At 33.0% G+C, this 23,364-nt stretch overlaps 2 protein-coding genes across 2 annotated transcripts; both read left to right on the top strand.

The window, feature by feature from the left end:
* The first annotated feature begins 1,863 nt into the window (after nucleotides 1-1,863).
* On the top strand, nucleotides 1,864-9,871 carry LOC11436627 (transcriptional corepressor LEUNIG). The gene is made up of 18 exons (XM_003603412.4): nucleotides 1,864-2,062; nucleotides 2,357-2,454; nucleotides 2,602-2,711; nucleotides 3,070-3,435; nucleotides 3,528-3,616; nucleotides 3,863-3,941; nucleotides 4,025-4,100; nucleotides 4,214-4,263; nucleotides 4,429-4,740; nucleotides 4,887-5,105; nucleotides 6,353-6,598; nucleotides 6,685-6,829; nucleotides 7,463-7,572; nucleotides 7,743-7,892; nucleotides 8,614-8,769; nucleotides 8,917-9,033; nucleotides 9,187-9,381; nucleotides 9,499-9,871. Exons 1-18 carry the CDS (start codon nucleotides 2,031-2,033, stop codon nucleotides 9,640-9,642), a joined length of 2,694 nt encoding a protein of 897 aa, XP_003603460.2. The 5' UTR covers nucleotides 1,864-2,030; the 3' UTR covers nucleotides 9,643-9,871.
* A 5,771-nt stretch (nucleotides 9,872-15,642) lies between these two features.
* Nucleotides 15,643-22,884, top strand: LOC11437070 (50S ribosomal protein L4). Its single transcript, XM_024780212.2, has 8 exons — nucleotides 15,643-15,795; nucleotides 16,029-16,175; nucleotides 16,275-16,377; nucleotides 16,979-17,127; nucleotides 17,792-17,899; nucleotides 17,987-18,106; nucleotides 21,439-21,612; nucleotides 22,484-22,884. The coding sequence occupies exons 2-8, from the start codon at nucleotides 16,044-16,046 to the stop codon at nucleotides 22,598-22,600; spliced, it is 903 nt and encodes a 300-aa protein (XP_024635980.1). The 5' UTR covers nucleotides 15,643-15,795; nucleotides 16,029-16,043; the 3' UTR covers nucleotides 22,601-22,884.
* Nucleotides 22,885-23,364: the final 480 nt, after the last annotated feature.

Genomic DNA, 23,364 nt, shown 5'->3' on the forward strand with positions numbered 1-23,364 from the left:
TAATTAATATAATAGTAATATTTTATTTTCTATTTTTTTTATCATTCATGAGTGTAACTAAATTCAAAACATTTATGTTTATGACCATGCAAGAGTTGCACCGAGACATAACTTAAATAAGGCACTTGCAATGAGACGAGAGAGTAGGTAAAACAACTCATCCATTTTCATATTTTGTATAACATCCCCCAAAATCATTATTATGTGATTTATTAATGAAAATCTTAAGTATAAATAACGTGAGTTTATCTACTTATATACATGTTATGTGAGACTTTGTAAAAACCTATACAAACGGTTGGTAAAATATAAAACCACGGTAAAACCAATGTTGAGGCAAAAGCACTGCCTTGTAGACGGCGCCGGTTACTGTGCGCAACATTGGCAGGTCTCGTATGGTACGAGACATGTTGTAACCTTTTTTTTTTTTTTTTTTTTTTTTACATTGCTATTATAACTTTGTACTATGGATTATCTACTCTAGTGGAAAAAGTAAGTATTGTGCATCTAATTTGTTGCATTTTTAAAATAATTTGTTGAATAAATATACTCATCTAATTTGTTGCATTTTTAAAATAATAAAAAAAAAATCAGACATATATATATTGTGCATTTTCTCTCACACCATTTTTCTTCATAATTAAGGGCAGATCTTTTTTTCTTCTTATTATGGGTTTATCTTTTTTTTTGACAAATTATGGGTTTATCTATTTTAAGAAAATAAACGCCCCACACATATTCTTTATATATCATATTTTATTTAATCCTAAAATACTGCTTCGTTAACTGGCATTTTTTTACCCATAAAAACAATTCTTTGTCCAATAAGGTTAATCTTTCTCTACTCATTAAATAAATAATGTTTTTCATATTAATTAGCCTTTTTTAAAATTAATCTATTTATAAAATATAATTCAAGCGGGTCACATAACATGTAAATCGTAACCATTTAAAAGTTTTTAAGTATATTCAATGGTGGATATTCATTTTACAAACAAAATAAAAAAAAAATCAAGTCTCCTACGGTAGGAGACCCGTAAAGGTTGCTTACCGTAGCCTTTGTCCTGGTAAACTTGAATAAACGTGTGTTCATTTCATCACAAAGGTGGAAACAAAGAAAGACAAATACTCCTTGCGATCATTTATACAAGAAACAAAAGACATAAAACATCAAGACCATGAAAATAGTTATCTTCATTTAATACACCTCTACATTTAATTTTTTTTCATGAATACCCCTTAATTAATTACTCTTTATTCCACCAACTTACTTACTTTTAATATTTTCTCTCATAATAAATAAGAGTACAAATGAAATTTAGCTTCAACATACTTGAAACTTGATCAATATTTCTTATAAAAAGAAAAAAAAAAAGATTCTCACTTTTGTTTCTAATAAAAAGGACCGGAGGGAGGGAGTATGATTTACGATAATATTTTTTTATTCATAGATTTATGAAAACAAGTTATGAATTATAACAAATATTTAACATTATTTTAATTTTTACTATTTATGCATAACGTTTCTTTGATAAGTCTTTTTTTAAGGGTTTTTTTTTTGACAAATTTTTTAAGGGGTTTTGAGTGATTTGTTTTTGTGCTATAAGCGGCAATTAACTTTATTTAATCTTAACGTAAAAAAAAAAACTTTTTTTTTAGTATAAAAGAGGGCAAAAGCCCAAAAAAAAAAGAACTTTATTCATCTTTCTTTTGTAGGAAAAAAAAAGTTAAAAGATATTCTTTTATTTTGACACGGAGCCAGCTGTCAAGTGCCAAAATATATCTGAATTTATTAAAATAATAAATGAAGGAATTTGTTCAAATAAATATATAATAAATGGACCAATAAATAAGTCCTCTGGATTTTCTTATTCTCCTTCATTTCTCCTTTACTTCTCTCTCTCTCTCTCTCTCTCTCTCTCTCTTCAAGCTTCTGTCACAGCCAGCCATAGCAAGAAAACCAAACTCTTCATCTACTTCTGCAACACGCAGCTCATCCAACACCTTCTACACAGTCACCTTTTTCAACCATGTCTCAAACTAACTGGGAAGCTGATAAGATGCAAGTTTCAACCTTTACTTACTCATTCATCATTTTTTCTAACATGACTTTTCTTTTTCATGCTCTATTTTGTTTATTTCTTCATTTTGCTTAATGGGTTTTTCTTATTCTTCAGTTATGCACTTGTATATTTTTTTATGTTTATTATGAATGCACATATTTTTTCTTTGTTGGGTTTCTTAGGTTTTATAAGAAATTGCTAATTTTGGCTTCTGAACTTCAATTTTGTTGTAAAGTTTCAATTTTTTTGCTGATTCAAGTTGTTATTTGTTGTTGCATTGTGAGAAATTTCAGGTTAGATGTTTACATCCATGATTACCTTGTGAAGAGGGATTTGAAAGCTTCTGCTCAAGCTTTTCAAGCTGAGGGAAAAGTATCTTCTGACCCTGTTGGTAAGATTCCTCAAAACCGTGCTTTTATGGAAGGAAAAACTGGAATTTTCTTTGTATTTGTCTATTTTATTGATTTAGTTTTTTTTTTTTTTTTTTTTTTGTTTTTTTTTTGTGTGTGTGTGTGGTTGATGGCAACTTGGATTGCAGCTATTGATGCTCCTGGAGGTTTTCTGTTTGAGTGGTGGTCGGTTTTCTGGGATATTTTCATTGCCAGGACTAATGAGAAGCACTCTGAGGTGGCTGCATCATATATAGAGGTTAGTTGAAAGAAAACTTTTATGGTTTTTGTATTATGCTATGCTAGTTGCTAACTTCTTTTATGCTAAACTTGATCATGTGATTATTTGTGTACTTAAATCTGTTTGTTTTTCACATGATTGTAAAGGACCTTTGTGGGATAGTTTGCTATCACAGAATAATTGGTCGAAATTTGATTGTTTTAATGAACTGCGGGTATTATAGACTATTATTTTTCTTTTAAATGGATTATAGACTATTATTTTAGCTGAGTGATATAGCAATTGCAGTTTACACAGCTGCTTTTGTTTAATAAGTACTCGTCCATTATCTTTGTTACCGTTGTTAAATTGATGGTCTGTGAAATTTCGTATGCAGACTCAATTAATCAAGGCAAGGGAACAACAGCAACAGCAACAACAACAACAGCAGCAGCCTCAACCTCAGCAGTCACAGCATGCGCAGCAGCAGCAGCAACAACACATGCAGATGCAACAACTTCTGATGCAGAGGCATGCACAACAGCAGCAACAGCAGCAGCAGCATCAACAACAGCCACAATCGCAGCCGCAGCAGCCACAACCACAACAACAGCAAAATAGAGATAGGACTCATCTGTTAAATGGTAGCGCAAATGGGTTAGCTGGAAACCCGGCAACTGCGAATGCAATAGCAACAAAGATGTATGAGGAAAGGTTAAAAGGTCCCCCACAGAGGGATTCTTTGGATGACGCAGCCATGAAGGTAGAGGGATGTTCCCGGTTATCCTACTATAAGATGAATATTGTTTTAATGATACATATGTTCATTGCTTTTTTTTTTTGTATGTTGTACAGCAAAGATTTGGTGAGAACATGGGTCAGCTCTTGGACCCAAATCATGCCTCAATATTGAAGTCAGCTGCAGCTGGTGGTCAGCCTTCAGGGTGAGTTTTTTTGTTAATTGAAGTTTCGTCTGAAATACTATGAGTTGAAGATCATGTTATTAATGCGAAGCAAAAGACATTCTTTATATCTTAGTCTTTTGGACGGTCTACTCCTGCTTTTGAAAAATTAATGATCATGTGTTCGTTATTTTAAAAACATTTATTTGGCGTTCAGTTCTCTGAACATTCTGCATTCTCTATATCTGTGGGTGTTTACTCTGCTAGCACCAAATTTCTTGATTTCAGGCAAGTTTTGCATGGCACTGCTGGTGGGATGTCTCCACAAGTTCAAGCTCGTAGTCAGCAACTACCAGGGTCTACAACGGTACACCTCTGTTCCCAGAGTTATCTTGTTACTTCCTATATTTCATATTAGCTGCTTTTCCCTGACTTGCCATTTGAAATCAGGATATAAAGAGTGAGATAAATCCTGTTTTAAATCCCAGAGCTGCGGGTCCTGAAGGATCATTGTTAGGAATTTCTGGTATTTTTCCATAAGGATTTTTGGGTTTCAATGAAACATTAGTTGTGGTCTTTTAGTTTTTATTCTTGCCCGTAATTGTAGTAAACAGTGTATTTTCACTTTTTTTGTGCCAGGATCAAATCAAGGGAACAACAATTTGACTTTGAAAGGGTGGCCACTCACAGTACGTGATCATTTTTTTTATTAATATCACTTCTCCCTGCAGATATATTCTACTTTCATAAACATAACACATCGTACACATCCTTCAAATATGCTTTCTTCAATTGTTACAAAAGCACTTCAGTTGTGAACTTTCATTACTAAGCCTTTCTTATAATTTTATTAGGGTTTGGAGCAACTTCGCTCTGGTTTACTTCAGCAGCAAAAGCCTTATATGCAGGCTCCTCAGCCGTTTCATCAACTACAAATGTTGACACCACAGCATCAGCAACAGCTTATGCTTGCACAACAGAGTTTGGCATCACCATCTGCCAGTGAAGAAAGCAGAAGGCTGAGAATGCTTCTGAATAATAGGAATATTGGCCTAAATAAGGATGGCCTTTCGAACCCTGGGGGTGACATGTTATCGAATGTTGGATCACCTCTTCATGGCGGTGGCCCTCCTTTTCCCCGTGGAGATACAGATATGCTAATGAAGGTGCTAGTTCTATTCTAATTAATTACCTTTTTATCTTCATTTTATTTGTAACATAATTAGTTAAACAATTTTATCTATAAGTCTCTTATATTTGCCAAAAGATTCATGATCTGCATAATCTGAAAGTGTTTTTTTTGTATGTGTAGTTGAAACTGGCTCAGTTACAGCAGCAGCAACAACAGCAGCAACATCAACAACAGTCGAGCATCAATGCACAACAGCAGCAACTTCAACAGCATGCTCTTTCAAATCAGCAATCTCAGACTTCAAATCATAGCATGCACCAGCAAGATAAGGTAGGGGGAGGTGGTGGTAGTGTCACCATGGATGGCAGCATGTCAAACTCATATAGAGGAAATGATCAGGTCAGTCCTTTTATAGCTGTCAATACCTCATGTGTTTGAGCAACACTTCACTTATTGATGCTCCTTTTCTGAAACGATGGGTAATAGTTTTTTTCTGAGCTGTAGAAATGTATAATGCTTGACACATAACGGCTAACAATTTTTCTGAAATGCACAATCAGGTTGTTTTATTAAAGGTCAAATGCATCTAAAGGTCCTTTAAGTTTTTTGTTTTTCTCAAAATGGTCCTTTAAGTTTCAAAAGTCCCAGTGTGGTCCTTTTAGTTTTTGAATCGTTTCAGAATCATACTTTCCGTCATTTAAGGAGCAATTTAGAAGGCTTTATGATTATGGTCATGAGTTGATTAGATCAAATCCTCATAGCACAGTGCAGATCAAAGTTCAACCAACTGAACAAAGTGAAGAAGGTAATGGAGAAGAGTTTATTCATAGACCATTGTTGCCTAGCTTTCAGAGGGAAAGTATGATTCTGAAACGATTCAAAAACTAAAAGGACCACTTTGGGAAAAACGAAAAACTTTAAGGACCTTTAGATGCATTTGACCTTTATTAAATGTATCAAAGTAAAATAGCGATTTTATATTTCTTCAAAGTGTGAGTTCTTATGTTTTGTGGTATTCCACCTTTTGCTTGTTTTTGGTCCAAGGATGAGATTCTTAATGATGGTTGGTTGCATTCACCAATTTTTGCAATAGTAGCTTGTATTCACCAATTTTTGCAATAGTAGCTTGTTCCACAGCAGGGTTAACTGCATTTTATATGTTTCAAATCTATTTACATGTTTTTTAAGGATATTTGAACGTTCATTGCATGATTATGCATGTATTCTTTTTGTGGTTAGTGTATTTTATGGATGTGCGTATGAACGAGATTTACGTGTGACTTTGAGAATTTTAATGGTGGGAAGCATTTTGGAATACAGAATAGGGAATTTGAATCTTTGGTTGTTTCTTCAATGGTTTCAATTTAAAATATTGCAAAACAATCTCTTTAGCTTCAAGATTCCAGGACTGAATAGTTGGAAAAGATTTTCAAATATTGCAAAACAATCTCTTTAGCTTCAAGATTCCAGGACTGAATAGTTGGAAAAGATTTTATTTCTTATTTGGTTTTTGCATTTAAAAAAAGTGAAAGTCTTGATTTCATCTACTTATATGTCCAACTTGGCGACATTATTATAAATTTAGTGTGCAACTTATGTAGAGTATGAAATTGGTTCCTAACATGGTTCTCTTAATGTACTTGAAGGTTTCAAAAAACCAGATGGGAAGAAAGAGAAAGCAACCTGTATCTTCTTCGGGTCCTGCAAATAGTTCAGGAACGGCAAATACGGCAGGCCCATCACCAAGTTCAGCCCCCTCAACTCCCTCAACTCATACTCCTGGAGATGCTGTTTCAATGCCTGCTTTGCCTCATAATAGTAGTTCTTCAAAGCCTCTAATGATGTTTAGCACTGATGGTACTGGAACTCTTACATCACCTTCAAACCAGTTGGTGAGTTGCTTTTATATGCGTTTTAATTGATGGAAGGAGTGATTTCATTCCTTGCATGCATACTCATTGGAATTTCATTTTGGCAGTGGGATGATAAGGATCTTGAATTGAAGGCTGATGTGGATCGCTTTGTGGACGATGGGTCTTTAGATGATAATGTAGAGTCTTTTTTATCGCAAGATGATACGGATCCTAGAGATCCTGTTGGCCGTTGTATGGATGTAAGCAAAGGTGCAGTAAACACCACTTTATATTGATCATAAAATTTTCTGACTTCAAACTTTCAAAGAGTTCCTTATGTGTATGTCTAATATTCTCTCGCTTGAATAAAAAAGTTTGCATTCTTATCTTTCAGAATTTGAAGGATATTTGCTCCGTCACTATATTACTTTACACCGACATCCAATAAAAATTTATTATTTTGTCACATCACTCCATTCCTCTAACTACATCATCAAAGTGGTGACATGACGCAGCAAAGTAGCAGACTCTCTTTAGTTGTCTTGTCAGTGTAAAATGAATTTACACTGACAGTTTGTTCACACGAAACTATTTCTTTTAGTGTGTAACTCGCTGTGGTAATGGTGAATTACAATGAAGTACGAATCTTAAACAGCAATCAAGATGATTTTAATAAATCGCAAAGTCTCTTATCGTTTTGCCTCAAATATTTAATTTGAAAACATTTACAATTCTTTATATGTGTGTGTGTGTGTGTGTGTGTTGTTGGTTATGTAATTAAAAGGCATGTGCTTCTTTATCTTTTATATGTGAATCTCCACTGTACATAGTTACTCTTTAATTCCTTGACGTGAGGCAATGACACAGATTCAGAAGCTATGGGGCTGATTTTTTTTCTTTCAGGCTTCACATTTTCTGATGTAAATTCTGTACGTGCAAGCTCAAGCAAAATTGCATGTTGCCATTTCTCATCTGATGGAAAATTACTTGCAAGTGGTGGCCATGACAAAAAGGTTAGGGGAAACATTAATCTTGACACTTTCTTTGCTCTACTAACTTTCTGAAATTAGCAGTCAACTTGTGCAATTGTCCTGCTTGAAGGAAATTGAAAAACAAAATTCATTTCTTTATTCTGTTTAGATATGGAATGTCATATTCTCCTCCTGATTTTCATGTAATGCAGGCTGTTATATGGTACGCGGATTCACTAAAACAAAAAGCTATTCTTGAAGAGCACTCAGCTTTGATAACTGATGTCCGTTTCAGTGCAAGCATGCCACGTCTAGCAACATCTTCATTCGACAAAACTGTCAGGGTTTGGGATGTTGACAATGTTAGTAGATTTCTTTCGTGTTTTTCTTTAATAATATAATATCACTTTGGGGAAATTATTTCTATATTTTCCAAATGGTTTTGAGTAACATACTATGCATATCACAATGGTAATATTTGCCAGTCTTGAAGCGTGCCACTCCGAAAAGTTATACAGATGTATATCTGTCCATCTTTCACTGAAATTATTTTGTCAGTGAGATAACAAATCTTCTTAATGTTATTTACAAGAAAAACATAATATCTATAATAGTTCTCTATGCTAAGATTTGAGTTTAAGATTGTTCAAGTTATAGGATTTTAGATGAAGAGTAAAGTGAAATTATAGACTTCGAATCTCAAATATGATTGATGATTATGATTTGATATGAGTAAACACCAACACTTATTTTGGGATACCAACAATTGGAAGTTTATTGAAATTGTATTGTGTTCAACATAGATGCTATTCTATCATGGATTTATGCTGTAATCCTCATATTTTTTAAGATCATGTAGTCTATGCATAATTTTGTGGCTGCTTAGATTAATGTTTACTACATGGAGTTGTAAAAGGCTAAAAAGTTGTCCTATTATTGTATTTAGATTCGAGCGTTAGATCTATATCTTTACTGGGATGTTAATGATTGCATTCTTGGATAGTTTGTTGCCTTTATATAGAAGATGAATTGTGTTTCTCTAATGGGTATTTTGCTTTAACTGTATATATACTTCCTATGCAGCCTGGGTATTCTCTTCGCACTTTTACGGGACATTCTACATCTGTCATGTCACTAGATTTTCATCCAAATAAAGATGATCTTATATGCTCGTGTGATGGTGATGGTGAGATACGGTATTGGAGCATAAACAATGGCAGTTGTGTTAGAGTCTCTAAGGTAGAATCTTAATCAATTTATCTTATTTTCTTTGCATGTCCCTTTGTACAAGATGCTTTCAGCCCTAGATGGCCTTTCTCTTATATTTTTTAAGGGAAACCTGTTTTGTAGCTTGCGTACTAAAGTGACAATTTTCTTGTTGGTTAGGGTGGCACTACCCAGATGAGATTTCAACCTCGTCTAGGGAGGTATCTTGCTGCAGCAGCTGAAAACATTGTGTCTATACTTGATGTGGAAACACAGGCATGCCGATATTCATTAAAGGTAAAACAAATGTTTCGATGAGAAGTTAGAAGTTCTACTTGAGTTAGGGTCACCAGTCGTGCACTTTTTATCTTATCCGGTTATCATCATAGTTTTAGAAGTGAACTTAAAATATTAACCAATGGTTGTTTTAATGTTGTACAATGATTGTAGGGTCACACAAAGACAATAGATTCTGTATGTTGGGATCCATCGGGAGAATTGCTGGCATCTGTGAGTGAGGACTCTGTCAGGATTTGGACTCTTGAAGGGGAATGTGTTCATGAGCTTAGCTGTAATGGAAGTAAGTTTCACTCATGTGTTTTCCATCCAACATTCCCTTCACTGCTCGTCATTGGTTGTTACCAGGCAAGTCCACGTCTTTATTTTCTTGTTGATATTTGCGAATTTGGTTATTTTTGTCGTTTTCCCTACTCTAATATGCAATTAAGAAATTCATGCTTGATATTGGTACATGTTGTGTAGTCATTGGAGCTGTGGAACATGGCTGAGAACAAGACAATGACTCTGTCTGCTCATGATGGCTTAATTACTGCCTTGGCGGTTTCAACCGTAAATGGTTTGGTTGCTTCTGCCAGTCATGACAAGTTCATCAAGCTTTGGAAGTAACTAACTTACGGTAATTGTGTCTCCGATTGACAATACTTGCGATACAGTCAGGTTTACATTAGTGTTTGATCTAACATTCTGTAATTATTCCCCTCTTTTTTGGACTAACTTATGTAATGTAATGCAACGTTGAATGATTGTCTAACAAGTAACAATTAATCCGAGCCGAGTTCAGGTAGACTTATATATAAGGAGACATTTATCGTAGTGTCTATTTTTTTTTCTTCCATTTACAATATTTGAACTTTGGGACGCTGCTGATGAATTAAGTTCACGCCACTTGCACCGACATGTGCTTGCATCATCCGGTTTCCTATGCAATATTTTTTAACAAAACTAGTGTTTGTGACTATTCAAAAAAGCAACGGAAAGAAACTAATGAAATTTAGTGAAACAGCGTGTACATATATATTTTTTTTTTGAGGCGACACTTGTTATATAATTTAGTGAATCATAGGTTTTTTTTTTTGACAAGGTGAATCATAGTTCTTGTAACATCCTGTTAAGAAAAATAGCACATGTAGTATCTATGGTACTAACTTAAATGTATATTGTATATAGTTACTGTAGTGCTTTAACTAGTGTTATTTGAACATAATTTTTTTACAACGTATCAATATCGTATAAAAATATGTAATTCATAATAAATGACTGGTGCTAGTCACATCCAAAAAAAAAACAAGTTACACCCCAGAATGACTAATATACCCCTAAGTTGAACATAAGTAAACTTAATTTACATTAATCTAAATTGAATAAGTAAACTGAATTTACATTAACTCAACATAAGTAAATTTAATTTACATTAACTTAGATTGATTAAACTAAATTTACATTGACATAAGTAAACTAAATTTACATTAACCTAAATTGAACATAAGTAAACTGAATTTACATTAACCTAAATTGAACATAAGTAAACTTAATTTACATTAACCTCGATTGAGTAAACTGAGTTTACACTAACCTCTCTTATATACATGTAAACTGAATTTACACTAACCTAAATTGAAGGTAAAGTAAACTAAATTTACATTAACCTAGATTGAACATAATAAGTAAACTTAATTTACATTGACATAAGTAAACTAAATTTACATTAACCTAAATTGAACATAAGTAAACTGAATTTACATTAACCTCGATTGAGTAAACTGAGTTTACACTAACCTCTTATATACATGTAAAATGAATTTACACTAACCTAGATTGAAGGTAAAGTAAACTAAATTTACATTAACCTAGATTGAACATAATAAGTAAACTTAATTTACATTGACATAAGCAAACTAAATTTACATTAACCTAAATTGAACATAAGTAAACTTAATTTACACTAACCTAAATTGAACATATCTCATACCAAAATAAACAATAAACAAATAGAAACTCATTGAAAATGAAATTCATGAAATTCACTAACCTTTATGAATATAATACAGATCAATAACAAAGATGTTGATTCAGATATTGGTTGCACATCTATGGTGATTTGTGGATGAAAGGGGGTAAGGGTTCAGAACGATCATAAAAGATGGGTTTTTAAAAATTTACATGAAGAGGACAATTTTAGTATTATTGTAAAATTTTAAATAAATTTGGATGTAGCTAATTTTTTTTGGGGTGTAACTAGCACCGGTCATAATAAATTGATGGGAAATAATAAACTAATTCTGTCAAAAATAATAACAAACTAATTAAAATTTGAGTTTGATGTATACACATTATATTTATCTTCGGTGTTTGACGACAAATTTGCTGTCACCGTAATATTTCTCTTTACAAAGAGAAAAAAATATTTTTATTTTTGGCATGCTTTCACACTTTCCAAAGTTAATTTTTTTTGACTGATTAATAGCCTTATACATCTTTTATCTTTCGATGTGAAATCTCATAATTTTTTTGAAGGAGTGAAATCTCATAGTTAGACACTCACTCTAAAATTACTCTTTCTGGAAACAACTCATCCCTAGATATTTAGGGTTTCTTTGAGAGGAAATTTTAAAATACTAGACTTTAGACCCGTGCGTCGCACGGGTCATTTCGACTAATATATAAGAATAAGTAATGGTAAAAAAAATCCTAAAATAAATAAAAGATGAAGAGTATTATACATTTTACTTATGCAAGTTCAAAAAATAAAGTAGGAGATGACATGAAATTGTTTAGTTGAAACAAACGAATATTAAAAACTAAAAATTAGACAACGACAAGGATCTAAAATTCTATTTTCAATCATTCACATATCAAAATTATAATTGGTTCTCTTCATTGTAATCATCTAAACTTCATTAAAAAATTTGCAAGTGCAAATAGAATCGACATTATACAAATTGGTCACTACTTGACTCCAAAAACCTATGTTACATGAAAACCACTCATACCTAAATAACAATAATAAACCTTCAAAACAAAAATCAACTATTCTCAAAGGACCCAGAAGAACGATTTTTAGCCTTCAAAATCACAATTCCTTTTGTTGTATTGTTTTTGTGTCAAAAGCACCGTAAGTTAAATAGTAGGTCCATGCACATGACTTTCCTCATAAGACAAAAACACCAGTTTTTTATAGGTTGAAAAAATAAATCAAATATCCTTAACTTTCAATAACGCTTAGAAACAACTGAAACTTTTGCATTATCTCAATCCACAAACAAAATTGAAGACCTTTATATTTGCTTTAGGCACCTTAAGGAATTCTATGTAAATTGTTTTCCTGCAATGAAATGCTAAACACAATGAGCAAAGAAGAAGAATTAACAACAATATTTGGATTGTTTTATTTAGCTTACAATTCTTTAAACTAATCAACAAAAAATTAAATTTGCATTATATCCTCCACAATATCAAGAATTTTTCAAAGGGATCGTTCTATTTGTATGGCTATGATGAGAACTCATGTGTGCTCATGAAGACCAGCTCTACGGAAAAGTGTTATCTATAGAATTGGTATTGCCATTCATAAAGCCTCTAATAAAAAATATTATTATGACTACAAAACAACAAATCAGCAAAGCAGTTTAGAAAAGAGTGAAGACAATAATTTTTACCTAAAGAGGATTATGAAGAGAAATAAATCTCAAAAATATTATCTGAATATAAAACAATGAAAGATTATGTTATAGTTAACATTCACACATGCAGCTAAATGCCTGGTTCATATTCATACCCTCTGTCGAAGCATGTCCTACGTTTTATACACTAAATATATTACGTTGTCACATTTCCATCAATTGATAAGAACTTACAGGTATAAATTAAGATAAAGAAGGCATTAAATGTTAACAACTAAAAAGTGTAACATCTAAGAGAACAAAATGCGGGACAAAAACATTGTTAACCAACTAAAAGACAAAAACAAATCCCTTGTAGTTAAGTCTATATAATTTCTATAAAATATAGCATGATCACTTTTCACCACCTGCTAGAAGTTTTCACAAAGTGAAAATCAAATCAATGTATATTTTCTGAGTTATAATCTTAAATATTGCAAAATAAAAGTTATATTTATAAAATCTCCTTACCAAATGAAGAGACTAAACTCTTACTCACCCACCAATAACATTAGCAATTGTTGCATTGCGAGGACCTGCAACTGCACATGATTTTTACTTCAAGATAGGTATTATTTGAGTTGTGCACACATAAATAAAGAAACAAAATAAAAGAAGACACTTAAATCCCTCAATAAATTGTTTATTTGTTTCATTTAAGGGAAGACTAAACAAAGCTAATACGACATTCTATCGAAGGAAGGAATGAAGAAAAACGAATGCATACTTACGTTTAATTGAAAGAAAATGAACACGGAAAAAGATCATAATATCGACATCGTAGCAAAACTGCAACAATGGAGAATGTGAAAAATTGTAAAATCAAGATTAAGAAAATAAGAGACAGATGCCGTAAAAAAAGAAAGTCAAAATTGGAAAGAGAATAAAATATGGATGCTTAGATTAAAATTATGAAGAGAATTTAGCAAGACTGATACTTCATTAGATTGAAAAGCAAAAACTGAAGAATCAAATGTTTGATTCAACAGCTGAAAATAAAGCAAAAAGATGGAGCAGCAAACACTCCATTATATTAATCTGGATTATTAACCAAAGGATCTGTTGCATCAATACAGTAAAAATAAAAAGTATTACAAAACATCTTTAAGCATGAAAACATAAGCAAAAATCAGACCATAACATCATATATACCCGTTAAGCAGTGATACGACAACAACATTTTTCAATATTACCACTTGATATTCTTTGAATGAATGATTGAAGGGAGAAATTCTCTGAACGAATGATTAAAGGGATAAATAAGGATGTGTTTTATTCAATTCTGTATGGTACACATTTACAGTGAGAAGGAGAATTGATACGTAAAAGTGCTTTGGAAACAGCTAAATTTGTGGGGAGTTGGAGTCTGGGTCGTGGTTAATATTAGAAGGGAATTTGAATTTTGCAATCGCAAAAATGGGAGCCTAATATAATGGAAAGCCTAACAAATTCTGATTAAATCATGCCTTAATTAATGCACACGAATTGGAAAAGGTGCAACAAACTTACAGGAATTTGTGAATTTGTTAGGTGTTTTTTTTTTTGAAAAAGGGAATTTGTTAGGAGCGAAAATAGGATTGGATTGAATTTAGTAGTGAGCTGTTGTTTTTTATTTCAGAAGCATTTGAAAATAACATTTTGATTAAATGGAAATAATAGGAAGAATTTGTTAATAAGAGTGATTTTTATTTTTTTATTTTTATGTTTATCTGTTTATTGTTGTGTTGGAAACAAAATAGGAGGAAATTATTATAGGAATAGGAGGAATAACATTTTGATTAAATGGAAATAATAGGAAGAATTTGTTAATAAGAGTGATTATTATTATTATTTTTTTTTTTTTATGTTTATCTGTTTATTGTTGTGTTGGAAACAAAATAGGAGGAAATTGTTATAGGAATAGGAGGAACGATTTTTAAAGTTTATATCTTAATTAAACAGGTTTAATTGAACACGGGGGTAATAACATAAAAGTTATCATAAAATCTAGGTTAAAATTAGGTTAAAAATTGACTTACGGATTAACTTTTATATATAAAGATTGTGATAGTACACGAACGCATACCAACTAAATGATTGTTGTAATTTTTAGGTGTTGTCCCTCAAAATTTTAGAGCAAATGGATTTTGAATAATCCGGAAGTTTGTCTGAGAAATAATCACATATAATATTATAATTTTTGTTGTAAATGTATATTTTAATTTTTTTTGTCCATCTTCCTCGCACTAATATATGGTTGGTAATCTACCAAAAAAAAAAAATGGTTGGTGGCTACTAAATGATATTGAATTTTAATTATTGCAAAGTATTTATTAAAAAGTTATACGAGTAATTAATTTAACCATCATAATTATAATAATTAATATAGGCATGGAGTAACGAGAGACTTCATACACCGACAACATAGACCATAGTGGTAACAAGGGATAAAAAGAGATTGATATTTATGTTTTAGGGACCCTATTGGTCATTAGACTTTTTATTTTTATTTTTTTATAATAAAATATTATTTGTCATTCGACTACGATGAGTGTATAAATTTTCATCATTCAACTAGAACACAAAAGGATCCGCTTAAAAAATTTGTTGAACTTTGATACTTGTGATGAACACCTATTTAAACTTAAATCATGGTTAACGAACAAATATTACATATATTTGAACAATTTAAAAATCATTGTATTTAAACATATTTCGAATGATAATGAATATATATGTATACTTGAATACCTAAATATCACGATTACTAACATTTAAAATTGTGGTTAATTTTGTTCAATAGATAATTAATAAGATGTGACACTTTGTTATATTCATTAATCTTCTAGCATCGACACAATTTATTTTTTTATCCTCGTTTAGCAAATTTCGTCATAATTTTCTTTTGAATTAAATAAAAAATAAAAGGATTTAAATAATTAAATAAAAAATTAAACTAAAAATGAAAGGGTTGAATGGTTGATACTTTTTTTGACAAAAGGGTAGTTTCGTTCGTTCAGAAATCCAAAACCTCATCTCTCTCCGAACAAACCTGTTGATTCTCGCAGCTCTTGCTTCATCAATCTCGATCTCACCTCATTTATGTTCTCTTCTGTTGCCGGTAACTCTTCTTCTTCTTCTTATTCTTCTATCCCCCAAACTCACGTGCTTTTTATTTCCGCTAGTTATGCTCTAATTGCCTTCAATTTTTCATGCTTACAATGTGTTCGATGAAATGTCTCCTTTCACTTTCATTTATTTTGCTTTTAATTTCTTCTTCAACGCTCTTTATTATTATTTCTTACACTTCACATTTCACCATTGTTTCTACTCTCAACTTCAATTCAATTGTAGGTTGATTCTTCAGTTATGGCTTCTTTCATCTCCAAAAGGCTACTTCGTTCTTATCAATCCTTGCATTCACTGGGACGGCGCTGCTTTAATTCACCCAGTGCTGCTGGGTTATATGGGGAGCGACTCATTTCTGCACAACGTATCTTGGTACATTGCATTCTTTTTCTCTCTTATGCTGCTTGTTTAGTGATTGATTATTATTGTCTAATAAAGCAGTGTTTTTTTTATTTATTTATTTAAATGTAGACCGGATCAATCACCCAACGCTTTTCTACTTCTACTGATGAAGCTGCATTTCCATCTGACTTATTGTCCAAAAAGCCTCTCGCAACATCTGAGCGTGATATAGGTATGAAGGCTAGTAACAATCATTTTGTGCTTTATCTCATGTAAAGCTTTGTCCAATGATCATATGCAATGCATTTCTATGTATATTACATGTTAGAACTTACTAAATGCTTTTTTCCAAGAACCATTTTATACCTAAAGTTTGTCAAGACTTAAGATTTATGCATTTTGACCTGTAACTCAGATATAAATATCTTATGAATTCTTAATTATGTGCTTCTGCTCTAAAATTGAAGGAATTTGTGGCCAGGTTTTAACTTAAAGTCTTCCACCACAGTTATATTGATATGTATTGGATTTTTTCTTCCAAGTCTTTACTATTATGTGTTTGTCAACAAGTTTTTTCTCTAGTTCTTGCTGAATGTAGTAGGGCTTCAACTTTTTCCAGATAATGCATCTGTCCTTTTCAATAACAAGAACAAAGCAGCCATAAATACAAATCTAAGTTTTGAGTACACCTTTGACAATGTTTCTGTTTTTTTTTTCTTTCACTTCCTACCATCATCTATCATGGCAACTCATCTAGTCTAGATCATGGGATGAATTGATTACTGTTTCAATAAGATCTAAGTATATTATTAATGTAGTTCATTATGGTGCAGGGCTCTGTCAGGATCTTTTAATTCCAGTTACCAACTTTCACAACGAAGACAAGGGCTTTATGGTTTTAGCTGGAGATGTTTTTGATATGCCTATTCGGAAGGATATAGTTCACCGTGTTGTTTTGTGGCAGCGTGCAAAACGCCAACAGGTATTGATCGCATTATGATTTGGAACTATTGAACTGGGACATGTAATCCAAAGGAAATGCTATCAATCTTAGGCTATACCAATCCATATAGCTGTAACAAATATCAGGTGTATTCAATTGTTGAACGGTGGAAATACTCAATCATTTTTCTTTTTATCATTTTGAATTGCACTGGCAATTGTCTGTGAGGATGGAGTGAAGTAGGGGGTTGGGATAGCAGACAAACATTTAGATTTTGGACAATAAATAACTAAGGTTTGGCATGTCTAATCTAATGTCCAAGAATTGTATATGTTTCAATTGATATTTTATCATTTACTGTGTTAAATCTCTTAATGATATTTATGTTCTCTTGCACTTCACATATGATATGGACTTAGTTTCACCTAATTGACAAATGGAAGAATTAATTCTTACATTAGAATAGAATTCTGGAATACTGGGACAGAGTATTAGTGAAAAATTACATGATAGAGAGACTCCAACCCCACCCAATGCTTCTCTATATCTATATCCTATCAATCATAGCATCTAGTAATAAGAGGCGTGATCAACATATAATGGATTGGATATATAATTTATATTTTAGTATGAATCTAAATTGTTAGCTATCAAATTTTCCCATCGGAATGTTACTTGTTTTCTCACTGATTTTTGCCAACAGGGAACTCACTCAACAAAAACTATCAGTGAGGTCAGTGGGACTGGGAGAAAGCCTTGGAACCAAAAGGGGACTGGTCGAGCAAGGCATGGGTCATTGCGTGGGCCTCAGGTACAGGACATTCTTTAAATGAAAACCAGAACAAATTACTCCTCCCATTCAGTGGTGGTAATTAATAAATTTAATGAATGGAAACAGTTCAGGGGTGGTGAAGCGAAGCATGGTCCTAAGCCCCGAAGTCACGCTTTCAAACTCAATAAGAAGGTTCGGCGACTGGGACTAAAGATTGCTCTGTCAGCTCGTGCAGCAGAAGGAAAGGCAAGTCTCTTCCTCTATCACTCTCCTTATCATTGCTTTCTTTCTTAAAAATTAAATAACATCTCTAATTATTATGTCTGCTTTATACACTATGTAGATTCTTGCGTATACACTATGTATTGATTTTTCACTGTAGAAAATTAAATTTTAAAATGTATAAACATATTGTTTAATGTTTTGGTTAATAGTTTACCAGCCAAACTGGCAAGAGACACAATATTCTTATTTCTTGTAGGGGCTTGTTTACTAATATGTAGTGTGAATTTACTCCGGCTTTGCAAATGTTATTGTAGTTGAATAGTTTAGAATGATCAATGTTAAGAGTCTCACGTTGGATGAGATATGATATGAACATGTGTTTATAAACCGGGTTAGTTCTCACCTTACAAGCCGATTTTGTAAAGTTGAGTTAGGCCCAATCAAAATTCTAAGATAATATCAGAGCCTATCCTAGAACCGTTAGGCCACCTGCGATCAAGTTTCCACAATCAGGCCACACTTCAGATGTCAATCTTGGGGCTGAGTGTGTGTGTGCGTGTGTTAAGACTCCCAGATTGGATGATGTATGAACGAATGTCTGTTTATAAATGGGACAGTCCACACCTTACAAGTTAGTTTTGTAAGCTTGAGTTAGGCCCGACCCGAATTCTAAGAATCAACTTGCATTACACAAAGAAGAAGTGTACAAAGTACACACACACACACACACAAGAGTGAATCTCTCAAAATAAGAAATAATAATACTCTAGGAAACTATATCAACGATATTAAATACTGAGAATAATTATCTCCATTTGGAGCAACTGTTTCAACCACAAAAGTTCACAAGTAGTGTGAGCCATACAATGATACTTTGCCTCAGTACTTGTCCTCACAACGCTTGTTGCTTTTCAATGAAATTAAATTTCCACCAATCAAAACACAGTAACCTGAAGTTGATCTTTTATCACTTACATCACCTGCCCAATCTATATATGAATATCCAACAATATTGGCACGACTATTTGTACAAACAAGCCTTTTCCTAGGTGACCTTTTAATATAACTCAAGATCCGAACCACTGCGTTTCAATGGCTATAACAAGTCGAGTTTAACAATTGACTCTCAACACGGACACACAATCAAATAAAAAGGGTACCCAGTACACATAATCCAATAATACAGATGACAGAGGTGATGCTTGACCAACACTAGTAGTTTGTAGCAAGGGTAATGTTGTGAGGTATTTTACCAGCTATATGATAAAAAGCACCATAGTCTAATATTCATGATCCCACATAGAACTACCAAAATGAGCCAAGGTGGCTGAAGATGAAACCTGTTCAACAGCCGTCAAGCACTGAACCAAAAAAACTACATGCAAACAACAGCCGTAGAAAAATGTTCCAACAACAACGAGAGACGCACAGTAACAGATAGGCACAGAGAACGATAAAAACAGCGATCAAGGGTCTAAAAACTGAATCAGTAGACCTTGGGATGCAATCCAAGTGACAAAGGACCAAAACACTGCAGCAAAGAGCATTCCAAACGCTTTCACGAAAACCTACACAACAACAAAGAAACCTCTGAAACACACCCCAAACGTGGGACCCACAAAGTGAAGGGGTCCCAACAGAACTAGGAAGAGGACGCGAGTCAGTCGAGATAAATGACAGTGAAAACAGGCAGGTGTAAGGTGGCGCATGGCTCACATGTGCAGGAGGTGGTGCTTGAAACTGTTTCTTGCGTCCATGCTTTGTGCGGAGGTAGATATGCGGCCTCTGCTTCCAATGGTGGGGCGTGTGTCTGTAGCAACCATAGCTGCAGTGTCTTAGTGAGGGTGGCGTCTGCCCCGATGAATTTTCTTGTACACCCACCAATAAACTGAAATGTAAACTAGGGCTAGTCTTGACGGCGGCTGAACCCAAAGAAAAAAAACAGGATTTAGAACCTTGCTCTGGATACCAAGTTGAATAGTTTAGAATGATCCACTTGCATTACACAAAGGAGTGTGTGTGTGTGTGTGAGTGTGTGTCTGATACGTTGATTTCCTTTAATCCAATGACTTATTTGCTCCTGCTTAAATTGTCACGTGATCAACTCCACTTTAGTTTTTTTTTTTTATAATTACACTTTCAATTTAGTTCTCTCATGATCATCTCCAGTTTCTCTCCTTGTTTAAAAATCCAATTGCTTTCTGTCTTCCTTTCTTGTCACGATGTTTTAGAATGTGACAATGAGAAAGCTATAGAAGAAATTGAAACATCAAACCTTGATGCATAATTAAGATTAAGAAAAACCCCAATTGCACTTATCAAATAAGGGAAAGAAGAATTTTTTTTAGAGCGTGATCTCATCCCTGTAATCTCTCCTTGTTGAAAAATTAATATGGCAGATAAACGTGGCAATTGGCAATTGCATAGATAAAAAGACATGACAATGGCAAAGAAGCTTCACACAGAGTTATTCCCGAGCATATATGCCATTGGATTAAAGGAAACAACGGATCAAATTTGGTGTCAAACTAAACTTTGACACCTGTGGTATCAACGGATCCTGACTCACACACGAGTTAATCTCTCAAAATATGGAAAAATAATAATCTAGGAAATGATATTAAATACCGAGAATGAGAGAATAATTATAATTATGACTATAATCAACAATTGTTTTTACTCCGTTTTTTGCTGTAAAATCATATCATTTAATGTTGTTTTATTTCATATATATTATAAAAATAACCGATGCAGGCTGTTCTTCTAAAGGAGGACCTCATTTCTAGAGACAAGATAGTCTGCAATGTCTTCACGGAATTGTTGTTCAGTAGGGAAAATTGAAGTAGGAACGAAATAATTTGATGTTAGAGTATATCATATGGAAGCTGATTGTGACGCCCTAGAACCATTTATACTAGTTTAACTGTACTGCATGAAGTATATGCCCCCTCTAAATGCACATCCAGAGCTCTAAAGTATGGTCAATAAAGGGTTGCGTGCTAGTCACATGACTATTTAATACAGTAAAACCATGCATGTAACCCTAATTGGAATCAAGGGAAAAAAAACTCATAAAACAAAGAAGAAAAAGGTGATGCTCCCGCACTGCATCAGCTATCTGCTGTCCTTTTTCGGCTTTCTTTGAGTTCAATGATAATTTTGTGTATCTATAGTTTGCGTTACCAAAATAACGCCTTATTGCAATTTTGGTATAGTATAAAGTGTTCTTTGGATTTCTTTCATCCTTTTTGCGATTTATTTTTTTTTTTCATGTAATTTTGTGCATTATTATATGTTAAATAAGAGTCTGTGTTTGTCGTGTACACTGATATCTGGTGAATTGATTTATGCAGCTTCTAGTGTTTGAGGATTTGGAGGTTCCCACACATAAAACCAAGAACTTTTTGAATTTTTTTAACCAACTGGAGGACACCAAGAAACTTCTGATCGTAGATGACGGCCCCGTAAATGAAAAGCTAAAGTTAGCTACACAAAATCTGCATTATGTTAATTTACTTCCATCCATTGTAAGTATCAGTTTTACCCGTGTTGCTTCTATAATATTTCTCATGGAAGTGATAATTATAACTCTACTAGTAGATATCTTTTGGGGTATGTTGGGATGGAGGGTTTTGGAGGGGAGGGCTTACTTTTCTTTTTTAAATTACAAGTACTATAAAATGTTTTTAAAAATAAATTAAGCGTGATTGAAGTATTATATGATCATTGATCTTGTTGTTTAATTTTAAAAAAAAAAAATATCAAATCAAATATATTTCAAAATATAGACTTTTTTTTTAGGGATTCAAAATATAGACTTAACCCCCTCCAAAATCCTCATAGTCGTTTTCTTGATCAAATCCACTTTTCTCACTCACACTAACCAAATTATTTAGGAGAGTTTCCTCAAGTTTCTCCCAGATATTTTCATTCATAATATTTTATATCATCCACTAGTGTTTTTATCATAGCTATGCATTTTTTTTTTGGCTCCTATCGCCGCTTCACTGCCTTAAAATAACTTGATCTTATAATTATCTAATAAATTCTTCGGTCTGAGTTTGGTAGTGTAACTTATGACTAGAAATTATAATTGAAGCATCTCTCCATTTATTTGTTTGACATCTCCATCGTTTTTGTAAGATCTAAAATGAGTAAATTGTACAACTTGTGTTATGATGTAATAATCCCACCTTTTCACCTTAGAGACACAAGATCTAAATAATAAGTTGCCTTTACTCATCATCCTTATCCCACCCTAGCCCCTATATCTTTGATTATGTTCCTGACTATTTGTACTCTCTAATTATCAATGAAATGGCCTAAGTGTGCCTTTGCTCAGAAAGAAAAAAAAAGTTGCCTTTGCTCATACATATATTTTTTAACATGTTTTTGTAGGGATTAAATGTCTACAGTATTTTGTTGCATGATACTTTGGTGATGTCCAAAGATGCTGTGAACAGAATTGTTGAGCGTATGCACACTCCAATCTCCAATAAATCCACACCCCAATAAATGGTTGAGGCAGTAACTGTCTGTTTCTGTACTAAACTTCATTTACTCAGGATTAGGAATAGTATCCCCATGTCCTCATTTCTGTAACACAGTGATCCAATGAGAATATTTTGCTTGAGGTTTCTGATAAAATTATACTAGCAAAGCAAGTTGTAATTTTTTATGTTGTTCAAGATTAAAACTTAGGAATTGGATGGTGAAATTTTAATGCTCAAATGGTTAAGTTGTTGTAGTTTCCGATGGCATCTCATTTTTCAGCAAATGCATGGGATCTGTTTAACCTACCTGTCTTTCCCCTCCTCTATTCATGGATTTTACCAATTCTAGGAGACGGAGTGGCAAGTGTGATTTTAGTTGGTTTTATTTATTGTAGCATGAGACGTGCAAATATTTGAATATCAACCTTTTAATGATTTTGTCTTATGTTTCAGAGGTGGAGACTGGATGGGAGGGAGAGGAAGGGGTTTATATTTCTCGTTATTTGTAGTTTAATTTAAGTAATTAGGAAATGAACAACAACAACCAAGCATATTATCCTACTAAGTGGGTCGGCAGGAAATGAAAACTTTGTTATTTAGGAGATAAAAATAAAAAGGAGAAACAGATTTTGAAGTTAGATTTTTTTTTTTTTTTTTTGTGAGCCGGGTATCTTCTACACCTATAAAATTGGATAACTGAAATTCATGTCTTTTTTAGAACTTTACGGGAATGAATGTTTAGTTGAGTAGAGGAAGAAGGAATACACTTTTTAAGTAATTTTTTGG

Source organism: Medicago truncatula, chromosome 3 (genome assembly GCF_003473485.1).
Source record: "Medicago truncatula cultivar Jemalong A17 chromosome 3, MtrunA17r5.0-ANR, whole genome shotgun sequence".
Classification (NCBI taxonomy): domain Eukaryota; kingdom Viridiplantae; phylum Streptophyta; class Magnoliopsida; order Fabales; family Fabaceae; genus Medicago; species Medicago truncatula.

Bases quoted from the DNA above. Each gene is read 5' to 3' on its own strand.
- LOC11436627 (XM_003603412.4), top strand. From the start codon at position 2,031: ATGTCTCAAACTAACTGGGAAGCTGATAAGAT. The intron at 3,436-3,527 runs GTAGAGGGATGT...TATGTTGTACAG, and splicing joins TGGATGACGCAGCCATGAAG to CAAAGATTTGGTGAGAACAT. The intron at 7,893-8,613 runs GTTAGTAGATTT...CTTCCTATGCAG, and splicing joins GGGTTTGGGATGTTGACAAT to CCTGGGTATTCTCTTCGCAC.
- LOC11437070 (XM_024780212.2), top strand. From the start codon at position 16,044: ATGGCTTCTTTCATCTCCAAAAGGCTACTTCGTTCTTATCAATCCTTG. The intron at 17,128-17,791 runs GTATTGATCGCA...TTTTGCCAACAG, and splicing joins AGCGTGCAAAACGCCAACAG to GGAACTCACTCAACAAAAAC. The intron at 21,613-22,483 runs GTAAGTATCAGT...ATGTTTTTGTAG, and splicing joins TTAATTTACTTCCATCCATT to GGATTAAATGTCTACAGTAT.